This window comes from Sarcophilus harrisii, chromosome 3 (genome assembly GCF_902635505.1).
Source record: "Sarcophilus harrisii chromosome 3, mSarHar1.11, whole genome shotgun sequence".
Taxonomy (NCBI): domain Eukaryota; kingdom Metazoa; phylum Chordata; class Mammalia; order Dasyuromorphia; family Dasyuridae; genus Sarcophilus; species Sarcophilus harrisii.
The window spans coordinates 578847745-578868297 of NC_045428.1; the positions used below are offsets into that span (position 1 = coordinate 578847745).

The window sequence follows — 20553 nt, forward strand, 5'->3', positions numbered from 1 at the left end:
CAGATTATCATCCTTTACTTAGGGAGTTTAACTAATACAAATCAATTCCTACAATGAAGAGACCAAATGATCCCAGAATCGTCTCAGCTGGCAAATACTTCATCTCCTCACCAAACATAGAGGTGTGACAACTAAGGACAATATTGTTTTAGAATAAAAACTTGTTTATAAAATTTCACAGCAGAGGATGGCGAAAGACTATGAGCAGTAGAGTTGCTCTAAAGCAGTGAGAATCCATAAAGAGAAAAGAAGATTTATTAAAAGTTTGGGGCGATTCTAATTAAGTCAGATAATCCTGGGAGCATTTAGTTGATCAGTCAGTAAACCTTTAAATGCTTACTATGTTCTAGATAGTGTGCTAAGTGCCAGGAATACAAAAAAAAAAAAAAAAAAAAAAAAGAGAAAAGAAAAATAAACTTCCTGCTCTCAGGGAGTTTATAGTTGTTATGGGCCAGAACTCTGAACTTGAAACAAAGGATTCTTATAGCGTGTTAAGTCAGTGGAATTGATAAAGACAATGGTTATTTAGTTTAGCATGTTGCTTAGTACTTAATATAGTTCTACAAGATTCACAACTATGATCACGGACATATAAGCCCAGACAAACTCAACCAGATTCAGAGGCAGAGAAGACAAGAGAACGGGAGGCAGGTGCTTAAACTCAGAGGTTCGGAGAGAGAGCTAGAAGACAAGCAGACTGGAGGCTGAAGCACAAGCCCTTGGACTCACATTCATCTCATCTCACACCCTGTGGTGGCAGGCTGTCCTCTTTAGTTTCTCCACTAAAATCAAGAACATTACATATAGTCTAATGGCAAAAGACAAAAGGAGGCCAAAAAGTGGGGCTTGGGGCGAGGATAGGAAGGTACTTGACATGATGAGGGCAAGATAAAAGTCACAAAGAAGAGCAAAAGGGTAAGAAATGAGATGTTCTGAGCTGAGCTTAAATAGAGATTTTGGAGTTCATGATTTCACTCCTTGATCAGAGGGATGGGGGTGGTAATGAGGTAGATATACAATATATGTGTATATATATATACACATATATATTTACTTATACACAGACACACACACACACGCGTACATATGCATGTATATATGTGTCTAAGTTCAGTGTTATGGAAGATGTCCTGCACATAGCAAATAGAAGAGTATACGTCCATGGTGAGGCTCTCTAGAGACAATGTGGCATGGATCATGTTGTATTGATGTCATCAAGCTCCAGAATAATACAAAGCCTCTTTTTCCTGTGATCATTCAAAGAGACTGATGGCCATCCACAGTGAAAAACAAAGTGGATGAAATCAGTTGCTCAGATCACAGCAGATAGTCATTGCTGTAAATAGTAAAGTGGGCCTATAATTGAAAAGGAGATTATTAGACTGGGAATTTTGTAAATTGCACTGAATTTTTATTAATCCCCAAAGTTTCAGTGTCATAAAAACTCATCTTTTAAACATGTAAATTCTTCTGATGATTTCTGTTTGTTTGTAAATGTTGGGATGCTGCTGTCTCAGGATTGAAATTTCTAGTGATCCAGAAGGACCATGGAAACCTGTGTCAGGCTCCTGCATATTCCTGTAAGAAGTGGCATTTTTGATCAAAGGAGGATGAGAGCTGTTGTTATGAGAGTAAAGAATAGGAGACCCACAATGAGTGATACATGGGTATCCATGAAATATTAAATGAATTGGAGAAAGGCCTCCGCAAGTTGGACAGACTTCTTGGGGAAGTTACAGAAAGTACTGGAGATGAGCCGTGCAGGGTGGAAAGGCACACAGTTGGAGGAAGGACCAGATCTCGGAGATCCCAGGCCTGCTGAATCATCCAAAGGCTCCCAGAGGGGATGCAGCCTGTGGAGCTGCCAGAGACTTCCATTTTGCAACTTGCTGCCTTGCAGTCCCTTGGATCAGGCAGTCCTCTAGAGATGAAATAGCCCAGAGTGCTGGGGTATTCAAGTCAGGTATCGCTGAAGTCTGCCGCTGTCCTTGAGGACAATTTTGTCATAGCATGAAGGCCATTTAAAACATTTAAACTTGTTATGTAAAAACTCCTTCCATAGTGCTCCTGAATCTTGTAGGATTAATATGTTTTCTCTGTGCTTTATCTCTTCTGGACAGTAAGACTTAAATCCTTAATTGCTATCTCAAATGGAAAATGGTATTTGTGAAGAGGTCTTGCTTCACACTTCTGCTGGCATGATACCATAAGGGGAAACTCAGGGTTCTGATGTTTTTAATGGAGGTTTCTGAAGTGAATATTTTTTTTTACTAGCAAATGCCTTTTGCAGCAGTCTTGGAAAAACACAAAGACCTTCATTTCTGAAGATGCCCTCGCCCTCAGCACTCTGAACACCAAGTAGGAGACCGAAATGAGATGCAGGCATTAACCAGGAGCCAGCAGCTAGAGCTTGGTTTCTTCCTCAGTCTTTCATCCCAACTAGGTGAAAAGCGAGGCCCTGGTCAGAGTAGCTACTTCCCCCCTCTGCACAGCTTATCTCTAGGGAGAGGCTAATTCATAAAATCTTTCTTGAGTGTTTTTTATCCTCTATTTTGGGCCATAATCCTTCACTGCTGCTTCAAGCAGGCCTGGGAACGATCCTAGGGCCTTGAAGGGGATGCTGGTGCATCTCTAGATCAGATAGGTCTTCCTGAAGCACAGAGGCCTCGGCACCAGCTTTCCAGCTATCAGAGGACCGGTCTAACTGGGGGCAGGTGAATAACATCAGGGCAGGAATATGCCCATGGAGCCTTGGAAACTTGGGGATCCATGACCTTGTCTACAAGGGAGCTCCCCATCACGAGGCAAAGCACAACCCTCCCCCTCTGTGGGTCTTGTCTGTGATCTCCAAAAGCTTAGCAGAATGGGCCACCCAACATGCCAGAGACCCTTCTGCAACAGCATGAGGGAACCCTTGGAGTACTCCTGCTGCCCACCTGTCTGTCATTCCTATCTCTGCTTTTCTTTCAGTATTGAGGGAGAATTAAAGTACTATTGAAGTATGAAGGAAATGGGGAATTAAACAGATTATTCTGCATAGCAAAACTATTTGCTGGCCTTTAAAAATGTTCACTAACCCTTCTGATACATATCATGACCAAATTGGTATTAGGTTGATGGAGTCTGAAAGCTCATTTCTAGTTTCTCTCGAGGCAAAATAAATTTTCCCAGCCACTTAATATCCTAGAAATCTCTGAGTTCTCTGAAAACCTTTTAGTTAATGAGTTTCTAAAGAACATGACTCCAAGAGCTCAACTTAAGGAAGAACTTTCTAACAATTCAAGGTATGTCATGTTGAACAGACTGCCTCAGAGGAGAGTGGTCCAGTGGGTAGAGATTTAGACTTAGAGTCATTTGCCGTTATGAAAGGTGATAATGATGGGAAACATAAGCAGAAATCTGCAATTCCTGCTCTTTTCTGATATCAAGGGTGGTTCTGTTTATATACCAGGTATCATTTAGTGTGAGCAGTGGCAAACCCATCGCTATCCTGTGCATAAACGTAGAGTATCAACCCCACGTGGTTGATCAGACATTTCGATTTTATCATCCGGAGCTCTCCTTCCTGAAGAAGTCCATCCGGCTGCCTCCTTGGCACACCTTGCCTGGTAAGTCATAATTCAGGTGTGCAGAGCAGCTGTTTTTGGTCCTAGATTTCCCCGTGGTTACACACAAAGCCCCATCCAGATGTCACCCTTTATGTGTCATAATTCACTTTTTTCACAATGGCCCAGCTTTGTTTTCATCTGCTTGTCATTTCTATTTGCTTGTGATTTTCTTTGCCAACCCCAATGAGATAGAATGCTTACTCCTATGTTCCGAGAATTTTCAGTCATTGTGGGATCCCCTCAGCTGACACAAATGGGTACTACTCTGTGACTTGGGAGAGGGTCTTCAAGAGTTCTATGACTGCGAAATTTATCACCTGTAGCCAATGTGGTGAGAAGTTCCTCCAGATTTAGTGCAGTTGTACATTAGACAACAGGCTTAGAGTCTGCCCTTTGATATCCTTTCATAATGGCAAAATAATTCTAAATCAGTCAGCATTTATTGAATACCTACTGGGTATACAATGTTGGGTGGCAGGAATAAAATACAAGGATGAGACTGTGCTAGTCTGGAGAGATTTTACATTATGAAAGGATTTGAAAACACAGAATTCCAGTGTGCTGATCTGGCACATTGTTTATTCTTGTATTTACATGTTGCAAGGTTACAAGGTTAGTTTTTCATCTTAAAATACTCTTTGATGAATCCTTAAGGAATGAAGACCATTTAAAAAACCCAAACAGCTTAGAACTAAAATGTCAATATATACATCTTATACTAACTTATCAACAATAATAACAACCACTTCTGTGTTCCTTTGAGGTTGACAAAGTGCTTTAGGCATATTTCCACCACAATCTTATGAAGTAGATGCTATTATAATCCCCATTTCATATAGGACTTCTTGACCTAAGAACACAGAGCTAGTATTTCAGTTCTTGACCCCAGGTTTAAGACTCTATTCACTGTGCCATCTAATCTTGCTGTCTCATACATGTCCCGTCAAATAATAAATCCATGTGTAACTGAAGTTCCCCATATGGATGAAGAAACTTTGGGCTGCATTTTTGCTTCTTCCATGATTTTGCCCATTTCTGGCCTAAGTGATGATGTGTAAAGGAAGCTGAATTTTCCATAGATCCCATTCTGCCTTTAAGTCTTTGTATGGAACTCCTTGAGAGATTAAAAGTGATTTCTCACATGGCCAAGAGAGTAAAGCCGTTTTTGTCACTGAAGAGGAAAGGTATCAATTTCTGAAGCTTTTTCACTTTCCTAGGTGCCCCTATAGGAGGAATGCCCGGTAAGGAGCCCCAAATCTATGTTCGTTGCAGCGACCCAAATGTCATTTGTGAAACCAAAAAAATGGTAAGTGTGTCTGCAAGAAGGTAGATCTGGAGTCCAAACAGCGTGCCACCATTTTGTTTATTCCCACTACCCATGAGTTTGATTCCACATCTCAGCTTTTGCTTCAGGAATAGATTATCCCATATCCTACTTGCTGCTTGATCAGCTGGCCATCTCTCCATTTTAGGTTAAGCTGGTTGCTTTCCATGCTTCTGGAGGATTATTTTGTAACCCTTGTGAGAGTCCCCATGCCTGAGTTTTATTACTCTTGATAGCCTCTGGGTTCCCAGATCAGCTCTCTGAATTTAAATAAAAACAAACAGAAAAAATTACATGTAGCAAAGTAAATGATAATTAAGGCACTTGTTAATTGCCATTGTGTAAACGGGCCAGTGCAATAATTGTATTATGACTGGTTAGAAAACTTGATAGAACTCTTGCAAAATCTAATTACTGAAACCAATATGGAATTATAAATTCAGTAATTTTTCTCTGTTGCAATGAAATCATAACAGCTTTAGCTAGTTTTAAAACCCGAATTTGCTTTTTTGGTGGTGGGGGAGGAAGGTTGAAATGGGATGGGGTGTTCCACCAGTACTAAAAATGCTTTGAGCAGGAGGTGTTATTAGGAAAAGCCAACAAAGCCTTGGGGATCTCATTTGCCAGTTTGATCTTTAGGTTAACTCTTTTAATGATGCTGCCTGATGTTTATTCTCAGGGCCCAGGGGAACCACAGGATGTGTTTCTGAAAGTAGCTGGAGGTCCAAGCCCACAGATCAAAAAATTCTTTGTTGCTCTTTATATGTAAGTAAGGAAATTCAGAAAATGTAGAGACTGGGAACATATCTCTGTAAGAGCTTGTGTGGGGTGGAGAAAACAAATTTATACAGTTCTTTTTTGAGACTTTAATAACTAAGATGTTATTCCTAAAAGTCAGACTTGTCTGTCTAACAAAGATATTTGAGAAGTCATTTAGTCTGCTCCCCTACCTTCTCAGCAAACACATATGTCAAATAAGTGTCTCTTCTCTTTAAAAAGCTTTTCAGAGAGGGATGGTTCTTTTATTCACTTGTTTATTCCATAAATGAATGTCTACTATGGGGATAGAACTATGCTAAATGTTCTTGACAAGGCAATAAAAGAAAAGGAAAACATTGTATAGCTTCTAAGAACTTAGGTTGTAGTTGCGTTCAGACCACTCTTGTGACCTGCTTATTTAAAGATTCCGCAGCTGCCCTCAGGAACTCTCCTATTGTTTCCTTTTTTGGTCTTTAAACTAAATCTTTCACAACCTTTGACTTATTCCATTCCCAGCAATGATACCTTGTGTTATTACCTTCCTCTGCCTGAAGACCATCATTAAGCCTTCCCTTCGTCTTTGCTTTTCTAGGTGAAATCATTTGTGTTCACCTAACCTCCCATAGGTGTTATTTCCCAGGCTTTTAATCGTCCTCTTGCTTTTTTTTTGAATTTGGTTCAGGTTAGAAGGAAACAATTAGTCTTTAAGTGGTGTAAGAGAATAAGCTCTAAGACTTTCTCTCAGGAAGATTCATTTCAGTTTGTATGTTAACCCGGGGTACAGGTCCTGCAGTCTGGAAAGAAAACTGTGAGAGGCTGAAAAAAAACTAAAACAAATAACAGCCATTCCAAACCAATGGAAAGGGCCTCCAGTTTATTTATTTGTGAAAGAAATGGTCCCTTTGAGGGTTTAATGAAGTAGCACATGTAGCTCAGGGGTACCACTGAGGAAGATGGGATACAGGAGCCCCTTGAGGGAAAGGGAAGCTGGATGACAGGATTTATTTTTGCCTGAGTCTAAGATATCAGACGTTAGTTCTAGTTTATTCTGTTTTTTTTTTTTTTTTTAAAGATTTAACCCAAAGCTCAGAGAAACTACCTTGTTCCCTCCCCTCAAGCAGGATGATGTGTAAATTATTTCAAGTAAAGGATTGTCTTATCTTTGCAGACCTCCAGAGAGGGAGAGTTCATTCATTCATCTAGCAAATGTATTTATTTAGTGGCTACTGATGTATTGAAAGCCAGAGACAGGAAATTTGAGTGTTCATTGAAAGAGAAACTAAGTAAAATGACAATATGATTTAACTGAAAGTGAGCCCGATCCATTACTTCTTTGGAATGTTAATGTGAGTTGACTAACATAGGACCATGGTTTTTTCCCTTTGGTAAAGGATTAACTAAGCCATGTTTGTATCATGCTGTAGGGATTACTGGCTGACTACCCCTATTCAGATATGGCAGATCTACCTCCACTCTCTCCAGCGGGTAGATGTCAGTTGTGTCACTGGTCAGTTAACCCGCCTTTCCCTTGTTCTTCGTGGTACCCAAACTGTTAGGAAAGTGAAAGTATTCACTTCACATCCTCAGGAGCTGAAGGTAAGCTTTTCTACCGGTATGGATTACTTAAGGCTCTTCTCTGGCCTTCCCCTCGACCTCATCTTTTGTCCTGCCTGCTGATTGATTAAGTTTTGATGGGTGGGACAGATTAATGCAGTACCCTGTAATTAGAATTCACCTGACATATTCTGTTGATAGGCTAGTTTTTAAAGGAAAACTTTACTGATGAGCTCAATGTAAATAACATACTCACTTATTAAGTTAAGTCCCATTTGGAATTAAGAATATTTCATTACCATAAAGTCTGTATTGAAATTACCTTTCATTAAACCTGTCAAATGTAAGCTCATTGGTATAAAAACCCAGAGGGCAAATTATTAGAATTAGTGAGATCTAGAGACTAATCATTGCTTTAGAATTAATGTAGTCACAGTTATACATTTGAATAATAAGAGAAACATCAATGCCATTACTAGTATCTTAATTTTTAAAATGAAAAGAAATGTTTAAATTCTGTCTTGTTTGGGAAGCAGACTCGTCAAGAACAGTTAAACTTTTGGAAGAAAGACTGAGATGAAGCCTGCCATGACATATTTATGGTTTTTCCCCAACTGACGGTGATTCTTGAAGTCTTAGATGGTGGCATTATATTTATTTTTTTTTCTTAAGGCAATTTCAAGGCAGAAATTGGTTGGTGGAAACTTAGGTGATATTCCAGACAGATTTTTTTTTTTTGCCTTGGGATATCCAAAAGGAAGGTCCCAACATCTTAGAGTTAGAAGAGCCTCAGAAGGTCACCTAGTTCAGTCTCTATAGAAATAGGGATCCCCTCAACAACACTCTATAGTAGGTTGTTGATCATCCACCCTTGAGAAAGGAAATCCTTCACCCTCTGAGGCAGTTCTAATTTTCTTCTCTCCAAAAAATCTCTGCCCATTGCAGGATAGGAGAAAAATGTTTTTTTATTGTGAAGTTTCCTCCTCAGAAAAGACAAATGACTACTCTTGAATAGCAGGTAGAACCCTGTGTGTCAGGAAGTGGGATGATGGACGGATCGTGGTGAAATCAGTTAATATAATCGTGTAGGGAAAGCGTTTCTTGACTTGTTTAAGAATTACCTTCTGTTTACCCCAAGTAAGACTTAATAGCTCACCCTCTTTCTGCTCCTTTTGCCATTGGACAGCTGGACCCTGACGATGTTTTCATGCTTGCGCGCAACAGTGTCTATGACCTGCAGGTTGGCATCAGGCCCCAGCGGTCTGGCAATCGGTTCCTTTATCTCAATCTAGTGGATGTGGACTACCACCAGCTGGTGGCCTCTTGGCTCGTGTGCCTGTCCAGCCGACAGCCTATTATTTCCAAGGTATGTGAAGGGCCATGTCAATTATGTAGTGGGGAGAGCTGTCTGACACCCCGAGGCTTGGGGTATGTGAGTCAGAGGAGCATGCCTGGACTTGCTGGCTTCTCACTCTGTTTAATCTGTCTGTGACTCACTTTCCTGTTCTGCAAAATGAAGATAATACTTGTACAACTTGCCTCACAGGGATGCTATGAATAAAGCAATTTGTAACCCATGAGTATTGTGAACTTTTACTATCACTGTTGTTATTGCTTCCAGTGAATATCACCTCTGGGCAAATTTTTCAATTCTCTTTGCTTAGATTTGTTAGTTGAATATTCGATGGTCTGCTTTTGATAATTCTCTGCCTCATTCTTTATGGGAATAAGGTAGAAGCTGTGCTGAGGACATGTTTTCTTTCTCTTTCCTTCATCTATCTATCTATCTATACATCATCTTTATATATAAATTCTATTTTGTAAAATTAGATATAAATTATTAAAATGATATATAATATATTAAAGTATATATATGGTTTATAAAATGATTATAAATTATATTTTTACAAATTATAGTTTAATAAAATATATACAATGTCTGGCTAATATGTATAAAATGTATGGATAGATATTTATGTGTGTGAGTATATTTGTGTGTATGTGTATGTATGTGTGTATGTATTCTCTTTTAGAGCTAGGGCTGTCCTAAAGAAAATAAAACTGGCTATCTAGAAAGCAAGGCTGCTAAGTTCTTCAATTTGAACTATTTTTCCTTTCTGGATCAGACATGCAAATAAAGAAGAACTAAATAGAGGAATATTGGAGCTTCTAAAGGTCATAGATGTTATAGGATAGATGATCCTACATTTAGGTGAAATGGGAACAGCTTCAAAGATTAGTCATGAACATTTTCATTAACCTGGGAGGAGATCTTGAGAAGAACTCACAGGAGTCCTTGCTGGGCCTTTTGCTGTTGAACATTTTGAGTGATTTGGGTGGAGCCACAGATGGCATGCTTCTAAGTCTTCAGACAGCACAAAGTGGAGAAACCACAGCTGATTTAATGAAGGACAGAGTCAAGACTCAAAAATAGCTTCCTGGCCTAGAATACTGGGCTAGGCTGGGCTCTTTCTGCTATATGTGCCAGTTGTGGAAGCCCAGAATCTCAGGGTTACTAAGTTCAATAATGATACATGCAGTTCAATAACGATTAAATGAGAAGTGTGGCCCTTGGGTTCCAAAAAGTCATCTCCATGGGCATAAGATGGGGCAAACATGCTTGAGTAGCAGTTGGTTTCCATGGACTATAGCGTCAGTCATGCTAAGTCAGTAGTGACAAGGGGCCAAGATCGTTCCTGTGACCTGAGGTTTGTTAGAGATTCCAGGAGCCGTATTACACTCTGCTGCAGTCAGACCCTATTGGGGTTGTGGGGTTCAGGGCTGAGGCTGTACTTTAGGCACATCGCGGTCATTGACAGGCTGGAGGTGGGTGCCATGTGAGAACCGTTTGTAAGTTGTCCAGTTAGCCTGGACAATGTGGTTACAACAATCTCCAAGTCATTAAAGACTCCTTTTGTGGTCAAGGCTTTGGGCTTACTCTGCCTGAATCCAGAGGCCAAAGCTAGGAAAAAGGAGTAGACATTACCAAGAACCAGATTTATGTTTGATCAAAGGGAAATAAACTTCCTAGCAATGAGAGCCACACATCAGTAAAATGGAAGGGAATGGGATTTTTCTCATAGAGGTCTTTAAGGAAAGACTGAATGACTGTGTGCTGGAGATATTGAAGGGTGGATGGTTTTCAGAGGTTTTTCAGATGCTAGCTCATCTCTGAGGTCCTTCCCAATTCAGAAAGTCCAACCCTTTCATTGTAATAACAAATGAGAAATAGTAATAATAGCTTTCATTTTTATTATTTTAAGGATAGGGATTAGAGCTGTTATTTTGTTGGTATAGTGAACTCCCTGATGAAGAAACTGAAGATGAAGATGAAGGTGGTATCTTCACTTCAATTTATAGTCTCAGAAAGTTTCCTAGAGCATTTTGTAGTTCAGAGAGTTGCTCAGGGTTTCATACCTACTGTGTGTCACAGGCTGCTTTGGAACCCAGGTTTTTCTGACTCCAGGGCTAGCTCTCTATTCATTATACCATATTGCCTCGCAATAAAAGCAACAACAATAGTAACAGTAATTGTTTGTAAACTATGCATTTATTTTTAAGGATGAAGAAATTGGATTGCAGAGAAATTAGGTGATATACTGAAAATCACACAGCTCGTTAGTAACAGATACCATTCTAGGGACGAGATTGCCTGCCTTCCATTTCATCGGTTTCTCCCGTGGTGTTTCAAAAGCATTGTCATTTGCTCGCTAATTCACTGAAAAGTTAATCCCTCAAACTTAAAATTTTTTGCATTGCCACAGAAATGACACGGTGATCATTGTCAGACATTCTGTACAATGATTGAATGGCTGTATGTGCAGTGTCCTCTGAAATTGCCCAGTGGTGCACCTGGTCTTTTACCTGGGACTATTTGTATCATTTATGATAATTACAAACTCCCAGAATCTCAGAACGGGGAGGACCTTCAGAGTAACTGATCAAGGACTCCATTCCCAGTCTGCTTGATACCCAGTCTCTACCTGAAGAAGCCTTTCAAGGAAAGGGCCTTTCACTGCTTTCCAGGACAGCCTTTTCTACTTCTGGACTGCTTACACTGTTGGGAAGTTTGATCTCTCTGTAACTATACCAGCTGCCTAGTTCTATGTCCTGGAGCCAAGCACAGAGAATCTAATCCTACCATCAGAGAACAGTTCTTCAGCGCATTTGAAAACAGCTGCTTAAGTCTTCACTTCTCTGGGTTAAAAACCTCTCATTTCCTTCGGTGATTCTCATACAGTGTCCTCTTCAGGGACCCTTCACCATCCTGGCCATCCTCTGATTGCTCCATGCTCTTCACCTTACTGTGGGAGCCATACTTGACAATAGTATTCCAGATGTCACTTACCTGGGGAGAGGACAAAGGCCACCTTATATTGTCCAGGTGTCTTAAGCTCAAATTCTATCTCATGATGACTCTTTTCTAGTCCCATTACTTTCCCATGATAATGATTTTTTTAACTCAAAGATAGAATTTTACACTGATCACTATTAAGTTTTCTCCTATTAGACTGGAGCCATCATCCTAATATCTTGAGAATTCTTGGTGGGTTGCCTTTTTCAGGCACACATTAACTTGATCCTGCCATCTCTTCAAGCCTTGTCCTTTCTCTCCTCTCTCTCTTGGCCAGATTCCTAGAAAAATCTGCCTGCACATGCGGCCTCCACTTCTTCTGTGTCTTATTTCTCACTTCTTTTGCATTTCAGTTGAATCCCTTAGAAGTGACCTCTCCAAACTGGATGTCCAAAGTTATCCCAGAGAGCAAATCTGATTGCCTTTTCTCCATTCTTATCCTTCTTTACATCCCTGCAACAATTTACACTGCTGACCTCAATATTCCTTTGAGGATTTTCGTGACACTGTTCTTTCACAGTTTTCTTCCTAATAATAATTAAAATGAACACTTATGTAATGTCTTAATGCTTGCAAAATTCTTGGCATATATTCTCATTTAATCCTTACATGAATCCTGTGAAAGAGATGTGAATATTTCCATTTTACAAATGAGGAAACTGAGGCAGGCTGGTTAAGTCTAGGGTCACACACCTACGGTCTGTGACAGGGTTTGAACTCCAGTCTTCCTAACTCCCAGATCCCAGTGGTCTGTCCATTACATTTATTGCCTCTCCTACCCATCTGACTGCTCAGTCAGTCTTCCGTGCTTGATTCTCAGATGTGTCCCAATGCCTGACTGGGCATGCGGGCTGCAAGACTGCATTGGGCTTTCTCCTCTCCCCATGTTCTCTCCTCAGGACTTTAATTATCATCTCTCTGCAAGAGACCTCTAAAGCCATCTGAATCCTGCCTCTGGCCACATCTCGGACAGTTGGACACTGGACATCCCACAGACTCTCCACTCTGTGTGGGCCTGATAGAGCACATTCTCCTGTTTCTGTTAGGGGCACTGCCTTCTCAGTGCCCATGGGGCCCTCTTCCTGCCACTCTTATGCCCACTTGCACATATGTGAGTTGTCACGCATCCCCTTGTTTCCCCATGTCTTCCCTGCCCAGCTCATGGCCTTCCTCGCCTTTTGCCTGGACCATTGTGGTTGCTGCATCATTGTTCCCCCAGCCTCCAGTTTCTCCCTTCCACCATCACCTGTCTTCCACACAGCTTACCGGGGAGCTTCCTAAAGCCGTGGCTCTGCCCATGTGGCTTCCTACCACCTTGAGAACCATTTACCAATTTCCTGGGCACTTTGGATTTTCACAGCTCTGCTCTAACTCACTTTCCCAATCTTAGTATGCATCTCTCCCCTCTTGCACTTAAAGTCCAGCCAAATTGGCAACAATAATGATGATGATGATGATAGTAATAATAATGATGATGATAGCCAGCATGTATGTGAGGCCGTTCCTCGCACATCTCATATCTCCATGCTTTTGTGCTGTCAGCTCCCCACACCTGCAGTGCCCTACATTCCCACCTTGGGGATTTCTTCCTTTCCTCCACTCAGTCACTGCCTCCTCCCGGCCTTTTCCTGATCCCTCCAGCTGCCAGGGCCCTCCTCCAATCATCTTGGGTTTATTTTACTGATTCTAGAATAATAACAGAGTGTAAATTCCTTCTGTCTAGGGTGTCCGTTCCTCTTGTCAGTTCTTCCACCTTTTGAAGGAGGAAATCGTCTTTAAGACAAATCCTATTTTCTCCTCTGCTCTGCTTTTGGCCGGGAAACTCAGGACTATCTGCCAGGCTTGGGATCTGTTTCCTGATCTTATCCTATACCATGACTATATCAAGTCTATTTTTCCCTCATGGTTCTTGATTTGGGAACCCTGGACCCAGAGTCAGAGGTGGTGGTGATGGTTCACTTCTTTCAGCTCTGTCCACCATTTTAGGACCCAGTTGGGGTTTCTCAACAAAGATACTGGAGCAATTTGCCATTTCCTCTTCAACTCATTTGACAGATGGGGAAATTGAGGCAAACAGGGTAAAGTGACTTACCCAGAATCACACAGCTAGTGAGTGCCTGAGGCTGGATTTGAACTCAGGTGCTCCTGATGTCAAGTCCAGCACTCTACTGATTGTGCCCCCTGAATTCAAATCCTGCTTCTGACCTTGTGTGACGTTGGGTTCCACTTACCTCCTTGGGCCTCAGTTTTCTCATTTGTAAAATGAGGGGTTGGACTATGGCCTCTTGAGGATTCTTTTGGCTCTTTGGATCCTTTATCCATATAGGGTCTGAAGTTTTTTCTTCAGGGTCCTCAGTTTATCCCTTGGGCTTATCTTCCTCTGTGATGATATGTTCTTTTTATACCATTTCAGAGCTTTCTTACAGCACTTACATGCATGTTACAATTTACATTTTGTGTGTCTCATTCTATGGGATCAAATTTGCCTCTTGGTTTACCTCATTTGTTCTCCAGTCTTTGTGTATTTGAATATTAGAGACAACGGAGGCCGTGTTTGTTTGTATTGGTATCTTTGAGTTACTTGTTCTCCTTCTGCTGTTCCTCATGTTGTACCTATAGTTCTAGGATACCAGGTGTGAGAAATAAACACAGTTTTTTTTCTTTTATTTTCATTTAAAACCCTTGATCTTATTTCTCTGTCAGGAAAACACACATACACTTGTACATACACACATACCACCACAATTATTATATACACATTATACACATATGTATACACACACAGCCCAAATACACCTACACACATATGTGCATACATATACACATGCACGCACACATACATGTGTACATACATACATAAACACTCATATCCCTTGTCCATAGCCAAGAAACTGTAGAATATTGTATAGTTGTATATTGTAAGTTGTGTTCCAAAATCTAAGTCCTATACTTAGACATCATAATTTTAGTGAGCTATTTACCTCCTGAATTCCCCTTTCTCTTCTAAATCCCCTATCTTCCACCAGCAGTGATGACGAAAATTCCACTGGTACCTCCAAAGTTTTCAGCTGAGTTGAGTTTTTGTTTGTTTTGCTCAGGATTTATTCCTTTGCCATTCTCTCTAGTTAATCCCTGCAAGTGTCATTTGGCCCCCTGTGACTCACCAATGGGTAATACATGACACTGACATGACAAAGCTCCCTAGATTTTATTTCATATCCCTGATAGGTGCTCTAGGAAGACCTCTCCCAAATCTCCTTGTTTATGTAAGCTAGACAGATTCTTCCTGGAATTTACTGTCTCGTGGGATTATTTATCAATAACTTTGCCTATTTCTTCTTCTGATGATGAGACCCCTTTACCTGATAACATCTTCATTCCTTGGAGCACATGCTGCTGCTTCTTCCTGAGCTGGTTTTGCTCTCTTTTCTACAGTTTCATAACCTCCTCATTGACTCCAATGATCAATAATCTTCTTCCTTCCCTGTGTCATATTAGCTGTGTATTCTTGCCTTTTCACATAGTTTTTCTCTATAGCCCCTTCCCATATGTTGCAAGAACACTTCCTTCTTCTGTATGTTCCTTCTGCCTCATTGTCCTACTAGAGGATGCAGTTTAGCTGTTCTTGGTTCCTACAGAGCTGTTACCTGACCCCAGAAGAAATAATTTTATCACATTCATTACAAGTTACTAAGAGTTTCTCCTTGACGTCCATACTTACTTTAAATCAGACTTTTAGTCTTTTGTCCTTTTGGTGGGAAGTTCTTTTCACTAACCTTTGTTGTGGCAAATTTCTTACTTCCCTGATGAATCTTAGATGAAGGTTAATTTATTTAGGATGGACTCTGCAGTCTTTGCTCAGGCTAGGACTCTGTTATCTATTCAGATGCTCTGTTTGGCAGTTAACACCCTCCTGCTGCACTCAGCACAGGGAGGAACAAATCGAAGCTGAATCATAAGCATAAATACAATTACCTCTTTAGATCTACCTGTCTTTTTTCACCTTGATATTCATTTCTAGCATTGTTATTTTGCATTATTCCATAAGGTTTTGCATAATTTCCCCAGAATTATTCTATCTTTCTATCTTCCATAATTACAAGAGCATTTTATATATATATATATATATATATATATATATATATATATATACATACATACATACATACATACATATATTTATGAGGGTTTGCATTTTTTTTTAAGTATTGTGATCTTGGACTTAAGTTGGATTTCCAAAGTTAGCAGATCACCATACTTGTCACTTTCCTACCCACTAAGTTCTATTAGCTCCTTAGGGTCTCTGGAATCAAAGACAATCACCTCTGGTATTTAAAGTCCTCTGTCTTTCAGGCTTATTACATGTTGCTCTTTCATAGATTCTAATTTGGACTTTTCCATTTTTTTTTTTTTTGCCATTTTTGCCATTGCTCACACAGAGCATCTCCCACCTCTGTGTGTTTGCACACAGTCCCCCATGCTTGAAATACACTTCCCTTCACCCTGTAACTCTTAAGTGTGATTCCCCTTAGCTGCCAGTGCCTCTCCCTGAAATGACCTTGTATTTACTTGATTTGTATGTGTCCTCTCCCCCCAATGAATGTTGGAGTCCTTGAGGTCAAGGACTTTGATCATTGTACCACCAGTGCTTAGCACTGTGTCTGTCACACACTTGGTGCTCAGTGTTTCTTCATTTAATTGGTCCTGTGATGCTGCCTCTTTCTGTTTATTTTCCTTCCCACCCCCCGTAGGCTTTTGAGATCACGTTGCCAGCTGGTTCTGGCAAAGGTGCCAACAAGAGGATCACGTACACCAATCCCTACCCTTCGAAAAGAGTGTACTATCTATTTACCAACTACCCGGATCTGCTACAATTCAAGGAAGACTCCTTTGAGGTAGGTGGTGAGCATCTCAGAAACTCCAACTACAGAGATTTCGGTGCTCTTTTTCTGTATTTTCTGCCTTATCACTCTTATTTGGAAACATTAAAAACTTTGGTAAGTAGTGCATTAAAAGACTAATTCCCACTAATAATGGCTAGATTTTCTGAGAAGAAAGAAGTACATTCTCTAAATTTAGGTTAAGCGGTTGGTTACTGTCCTTCATTCTTGTTCTCAAAGGGGACCAAAATAACATCGCTGTATTAAAATCAGGTAAGTGTGTCCAACTGAGGCTGATCAGACCAATACGAGCTCAGAACGCTGTGCCCCAGGTCGGACACAAATAGTCTCTACGAACATTTGGGGGCTTCTCTAACTTTGAGTATCTTGTATTTCTTCTGAGCTCATTCATTCTGCTTTGCTCATAGAACCCAGCACCTTCCTGCTGCACATCTGCTTTTATTTCCAGACAGCTCTTCTGTAGACATTCATCAAGTTTTCTGTGGATGCACCTCTCCTGGTGTTTGCCCAAATGTCTTTGGTACACATAATGCACTGAGATTACCCAAACTTGATCAGAGACATTCATGAGTCTTGCCTGGGTGCAGAGTATGATACTAGGAACTAGGCAGGATAGACAGTTTGGAGGAGATAGGTTTCTTGCCCTCAAAGAGCTTACAATCTAGGTAAGGGATTGACCCCTAAATGACTAGCTTGTGTAGAACCAGAAGGTAACTGAGAGGCCACAAAGTCCAGCCTCCCTCCACTCATTTTGCAGCAGGTGGGAAAGGACTTGCTTATGGTCACCAAGCCATGAAATGACAGAGGCCTTCTTGGAGCCCAGCTTTTACTGAATCCAAGTCCTTTGCTCTCTTCACTCTGGAGGGTCGATTGTATTGACTAGGCTTTAAATGGAAGAAATGGAAGTCAGGGGTTGAGGAGGAGGAGCAGAGGGAACATTTCACACACAGAACAGCATGACCCCAGGCACTGCGATTTGTATGAGGAGGAAAGGAAACAAGGACTTTATGAAGCACCTACTGTGTGCTGGGCACTGTGCTGTGCGCTTCACAAATGGTATCTCATTCGATCCTCACAGCAATCCTGGGAGATAGGTGCTATTATTATCTTTATATTACAGATTTTCAAACTGAGGCAAGCAGAGGTTAAGTGACTTGCCCAGTGTTTTGGGACTTGCATGTACCAGGTCAGGTCATTCCGACTCCAGACTCAGCAGTCTGTCCATTGTACCACCAGCATTGGAAAGATGGACTAGTGGCAGATTGTGGAGGACCCAGAGAGCCAGGTGAACACATTTAAGCTTGATTCAGTTTAAAATAGGAAGCCACTGAAAGATGTTTTGGGCAGGAGGTGATATGACCATATTTAGTTGGGGAACTTGGGAACCATGTGCAAGTTGATTTTGAATGTACCCAAGGCTCCCCCAAATTCATGTGAGGAAGGATGGCCTCTGATTTATCAAGTTGTCATGATTTCTTTTGCCTTTGAGTGCTGTAGTCTTCAGGCTTTCAAGATGGCTCACTAGACTATCAGACAATTTATGAATTTCTTCTTTGTCTGATGAGTCCGTTTTGGGGAAGGGGGAAGGAAGATGTTTGGAATGTAACCCAGAGTTTCTTTAAAGTGTATACACCCCATTCACTTTTTCATAGAATCTATAGAGAGGAAAGATTGAAAATCCTGTCTGTTTATCACTCTCGTTTCCAGGTTGATGCTGGAGAGACATATACCATAGGCCTGCGGTTTGCTCCAAGTAACAGTTCAGGAATGGAGGAAATTCTGATTTACATCAATGACCATGAAGATAAGAACGAGGAGACGTTTTGCGTGAAGGTCATCTACCAATAAAGGGGAGAACTTTAATCAGACCCACGTGTTCTCCCTCTATCTGTTGAAATGTTAGTCTCATGGAATCTCCTAGGAGGGGGCCATAGTCCCATTCTCTCTCCACCAGCTGAATAGTATCATTGCTTTTGGATTTTGCTGCTGGATAGATTTTCTTCCTTTGGTACTTCCCCCTACCATTTGTCTTTGGATACAGATAACCCGTTGAGATTATCCCTGCACTTGGCCAGAGGACCGAAAGCATATGTTCCCTCCTTATTTATGGTGTGCCTGAGTCTAATCAAGCAGCAGCCCAAATCACAGTGATTTATTCCAGAGCACAGCCCATAAGCGGTAACCCAAACGCCTGGGATGTCACGTTGGGGATGCTGCTGTTCCCATGGTTGTACAGGGAATTATCATTTTCTACCAAATTGTTTTGCTTTTGACTTTTGCTGATTTTTTAAAAAGTATTTTTATGAAACATTTGTTTTCCTTATTGCATTTTGTACAAATACACTACATATTTTATATACGTTGATGTTTTCCACTGTTGTTCTGTTTCTATCATTTAAATTGCTATTTTTTTAAAAAATATATCTTTTTTTTCTTTTTTCCCTTTCAGCAGTTTCCCAAATGTTAGTAAGAAAACGTTGTCTGTTGTTGGTAGTATGAAGGTCCTTCTTTCTTGATCAGTTATTCTTTTGGGAAAGACTGATGAGCCTCACCCAAGAGACTGTATGTAGTATATCTCCTAGGCACCTAGTCAATTAATTAATGGGGTATTAATGCATGTACCAAAGACCAATGCCTAACACAGTGCTTTGCACTGGTCTGAACGCTGCTAAGCTCAGAACCAGAAGACACCTGGATTTGAATCCTGCTTTTGAAACTTGCTACCTGTGTGGCTGTGGTTGAATTATTCAACATCTCTGAGTCATATTTTCTTCATCTGGAAAATGGGAACAGTCATGTTTATAGAATTTACTACTGAATGGATTGTTGTGAAGGTCAAATGAGACAGTACGTGCAAAGTGCCCTATGGGTTTATACAGAATCCTTAAAGCATTATGTAAATGTCAGTTATTATTTTATTGTTGATATTTTTTTTTTTTGGTTCAGACTATTTTGGGGGAGAGGGGAGTCAGGAACTCCCAGTGTGGTAATTCCTCCCACCAATATAGATGATCATCTATATTGTATTTGTACAATATATTACATATTTGTAATGTAGAGTCTTGCAGTTGCCTGGAGCACAGAGATGTCTTAAGTGACTTGCCCAATAGGTAGAGATCTGGGTTTAAGTTCTACCTATCATTGTAGTTTCACTTTTGTTTGACTCTCTGTGACCTCTTTTAGGGTTTTCTTGGCAGAGATACAGAAGTGCTCTGCCATTTGCTTTCAGTAAAAATTTGAACTAATGAATCAACTCTTAGGCCGTTCCTGAGAATTCTCTGGGGAACTTGCCCGAACAAATGCCTTTTCTTCAATTCCCAGGATCGAGCTATCTTCCACAAAGTCCTAGCTGCTGCAGCTGAGAGTTGAGATGATTATTGTTAACTCTTGACAGCAACACAGCTTTGTCTGCTGTTGGGTTTGTTGTCTTCCCTTCTCTTTTATTGAATGGAGATTATGTGTTTGTGGTTAGACAGTAATCTTCTCACAAAGAGCACCCTTTCCCATTTGTATTTTCAGTAATTAATGTTAGCTCTGTGTGGAGAGAATCAGTAATTCCTATCTGTTTCCCCTACTCCATCAGGGCAGAGTTCTTATCTTAATCCAGTTGAATCATTGGGAATCATTCAAAGCCCACTTTTCATGTTGGGTTTGGTTGCTCTCATTTGGGTCTTAGATGTGGCTCTGCCTTTCACCTTTTCTGGGTAGCTAGATCAGAGATGCAGCGCCCTGGGAGCATTTTAGTGTCTCCTTTTTATTTGGATCGTGCATTTGAGATGCTCAGAACAGCACCCAGATTTTCTTTCAACCCAGAAGAAATGAGTGAAGTCTAGTTTTCGGGCTGAGAGATGTGGATTTGTTTCTAAAGTCAATGGCTCTATTGCAAGCCACTGTCTTTATGCCTTAGAGATACTTATATCAAAAATCTTCTTAAAAACTAAAACTAAATAGATCCCATCCTAAAGAAGCTTCATTTTGGAGAAGGGGGAGGGATAAGTTAGAGCTAGTGAGCTCCACTTGAATGAGCAGTTGTAAGAAGCCCTCACTCCCCTC

General features: G+C 40.7%; 1 protein-coding gene across 4 annotated transcripts in view; it reads left to right on the plus strand.

Annotated features, from left to right (window-relative positions):
• Positions 1-18368, plus strand: part of NPHP4 (nephrocystin 4) — a 147234-nt gene extending 128866 nt beyond the window's left edge. For all 4 annotated transcript variants that reach the window (XM_031963761.1, XM_031963762.1, XM_031963763.1 and 1 more), the window contains 7 exons: positions 3452-3608; positions 4826-4914; positions 5612-5697; positions 7116-7287; positions 8432-8611; positions 16351-16494; positions 18208-18368. In XM_031963761.1, the coding sequence (XP_031819621.1) occupies positions 3452-3608; positions 4826-4914; positions 5612-5697; positions 7116-7287; positions 8432-8611; positions 16351-16494; positions 18208-18348 (969 nt within the window). In that variant the 3' untranslated portion in view covers positions 18349-18368. The remainder of the gene's footprint in view (positions 1-3451; positions 3609-4825; positions 4915-5611; positions 5698-7115; positions 7288-8431; positions 8612-16350; positions 16495-18207) is intronic.
• Positions 18369-20553: the final 2185 nt, after the last annotated feature.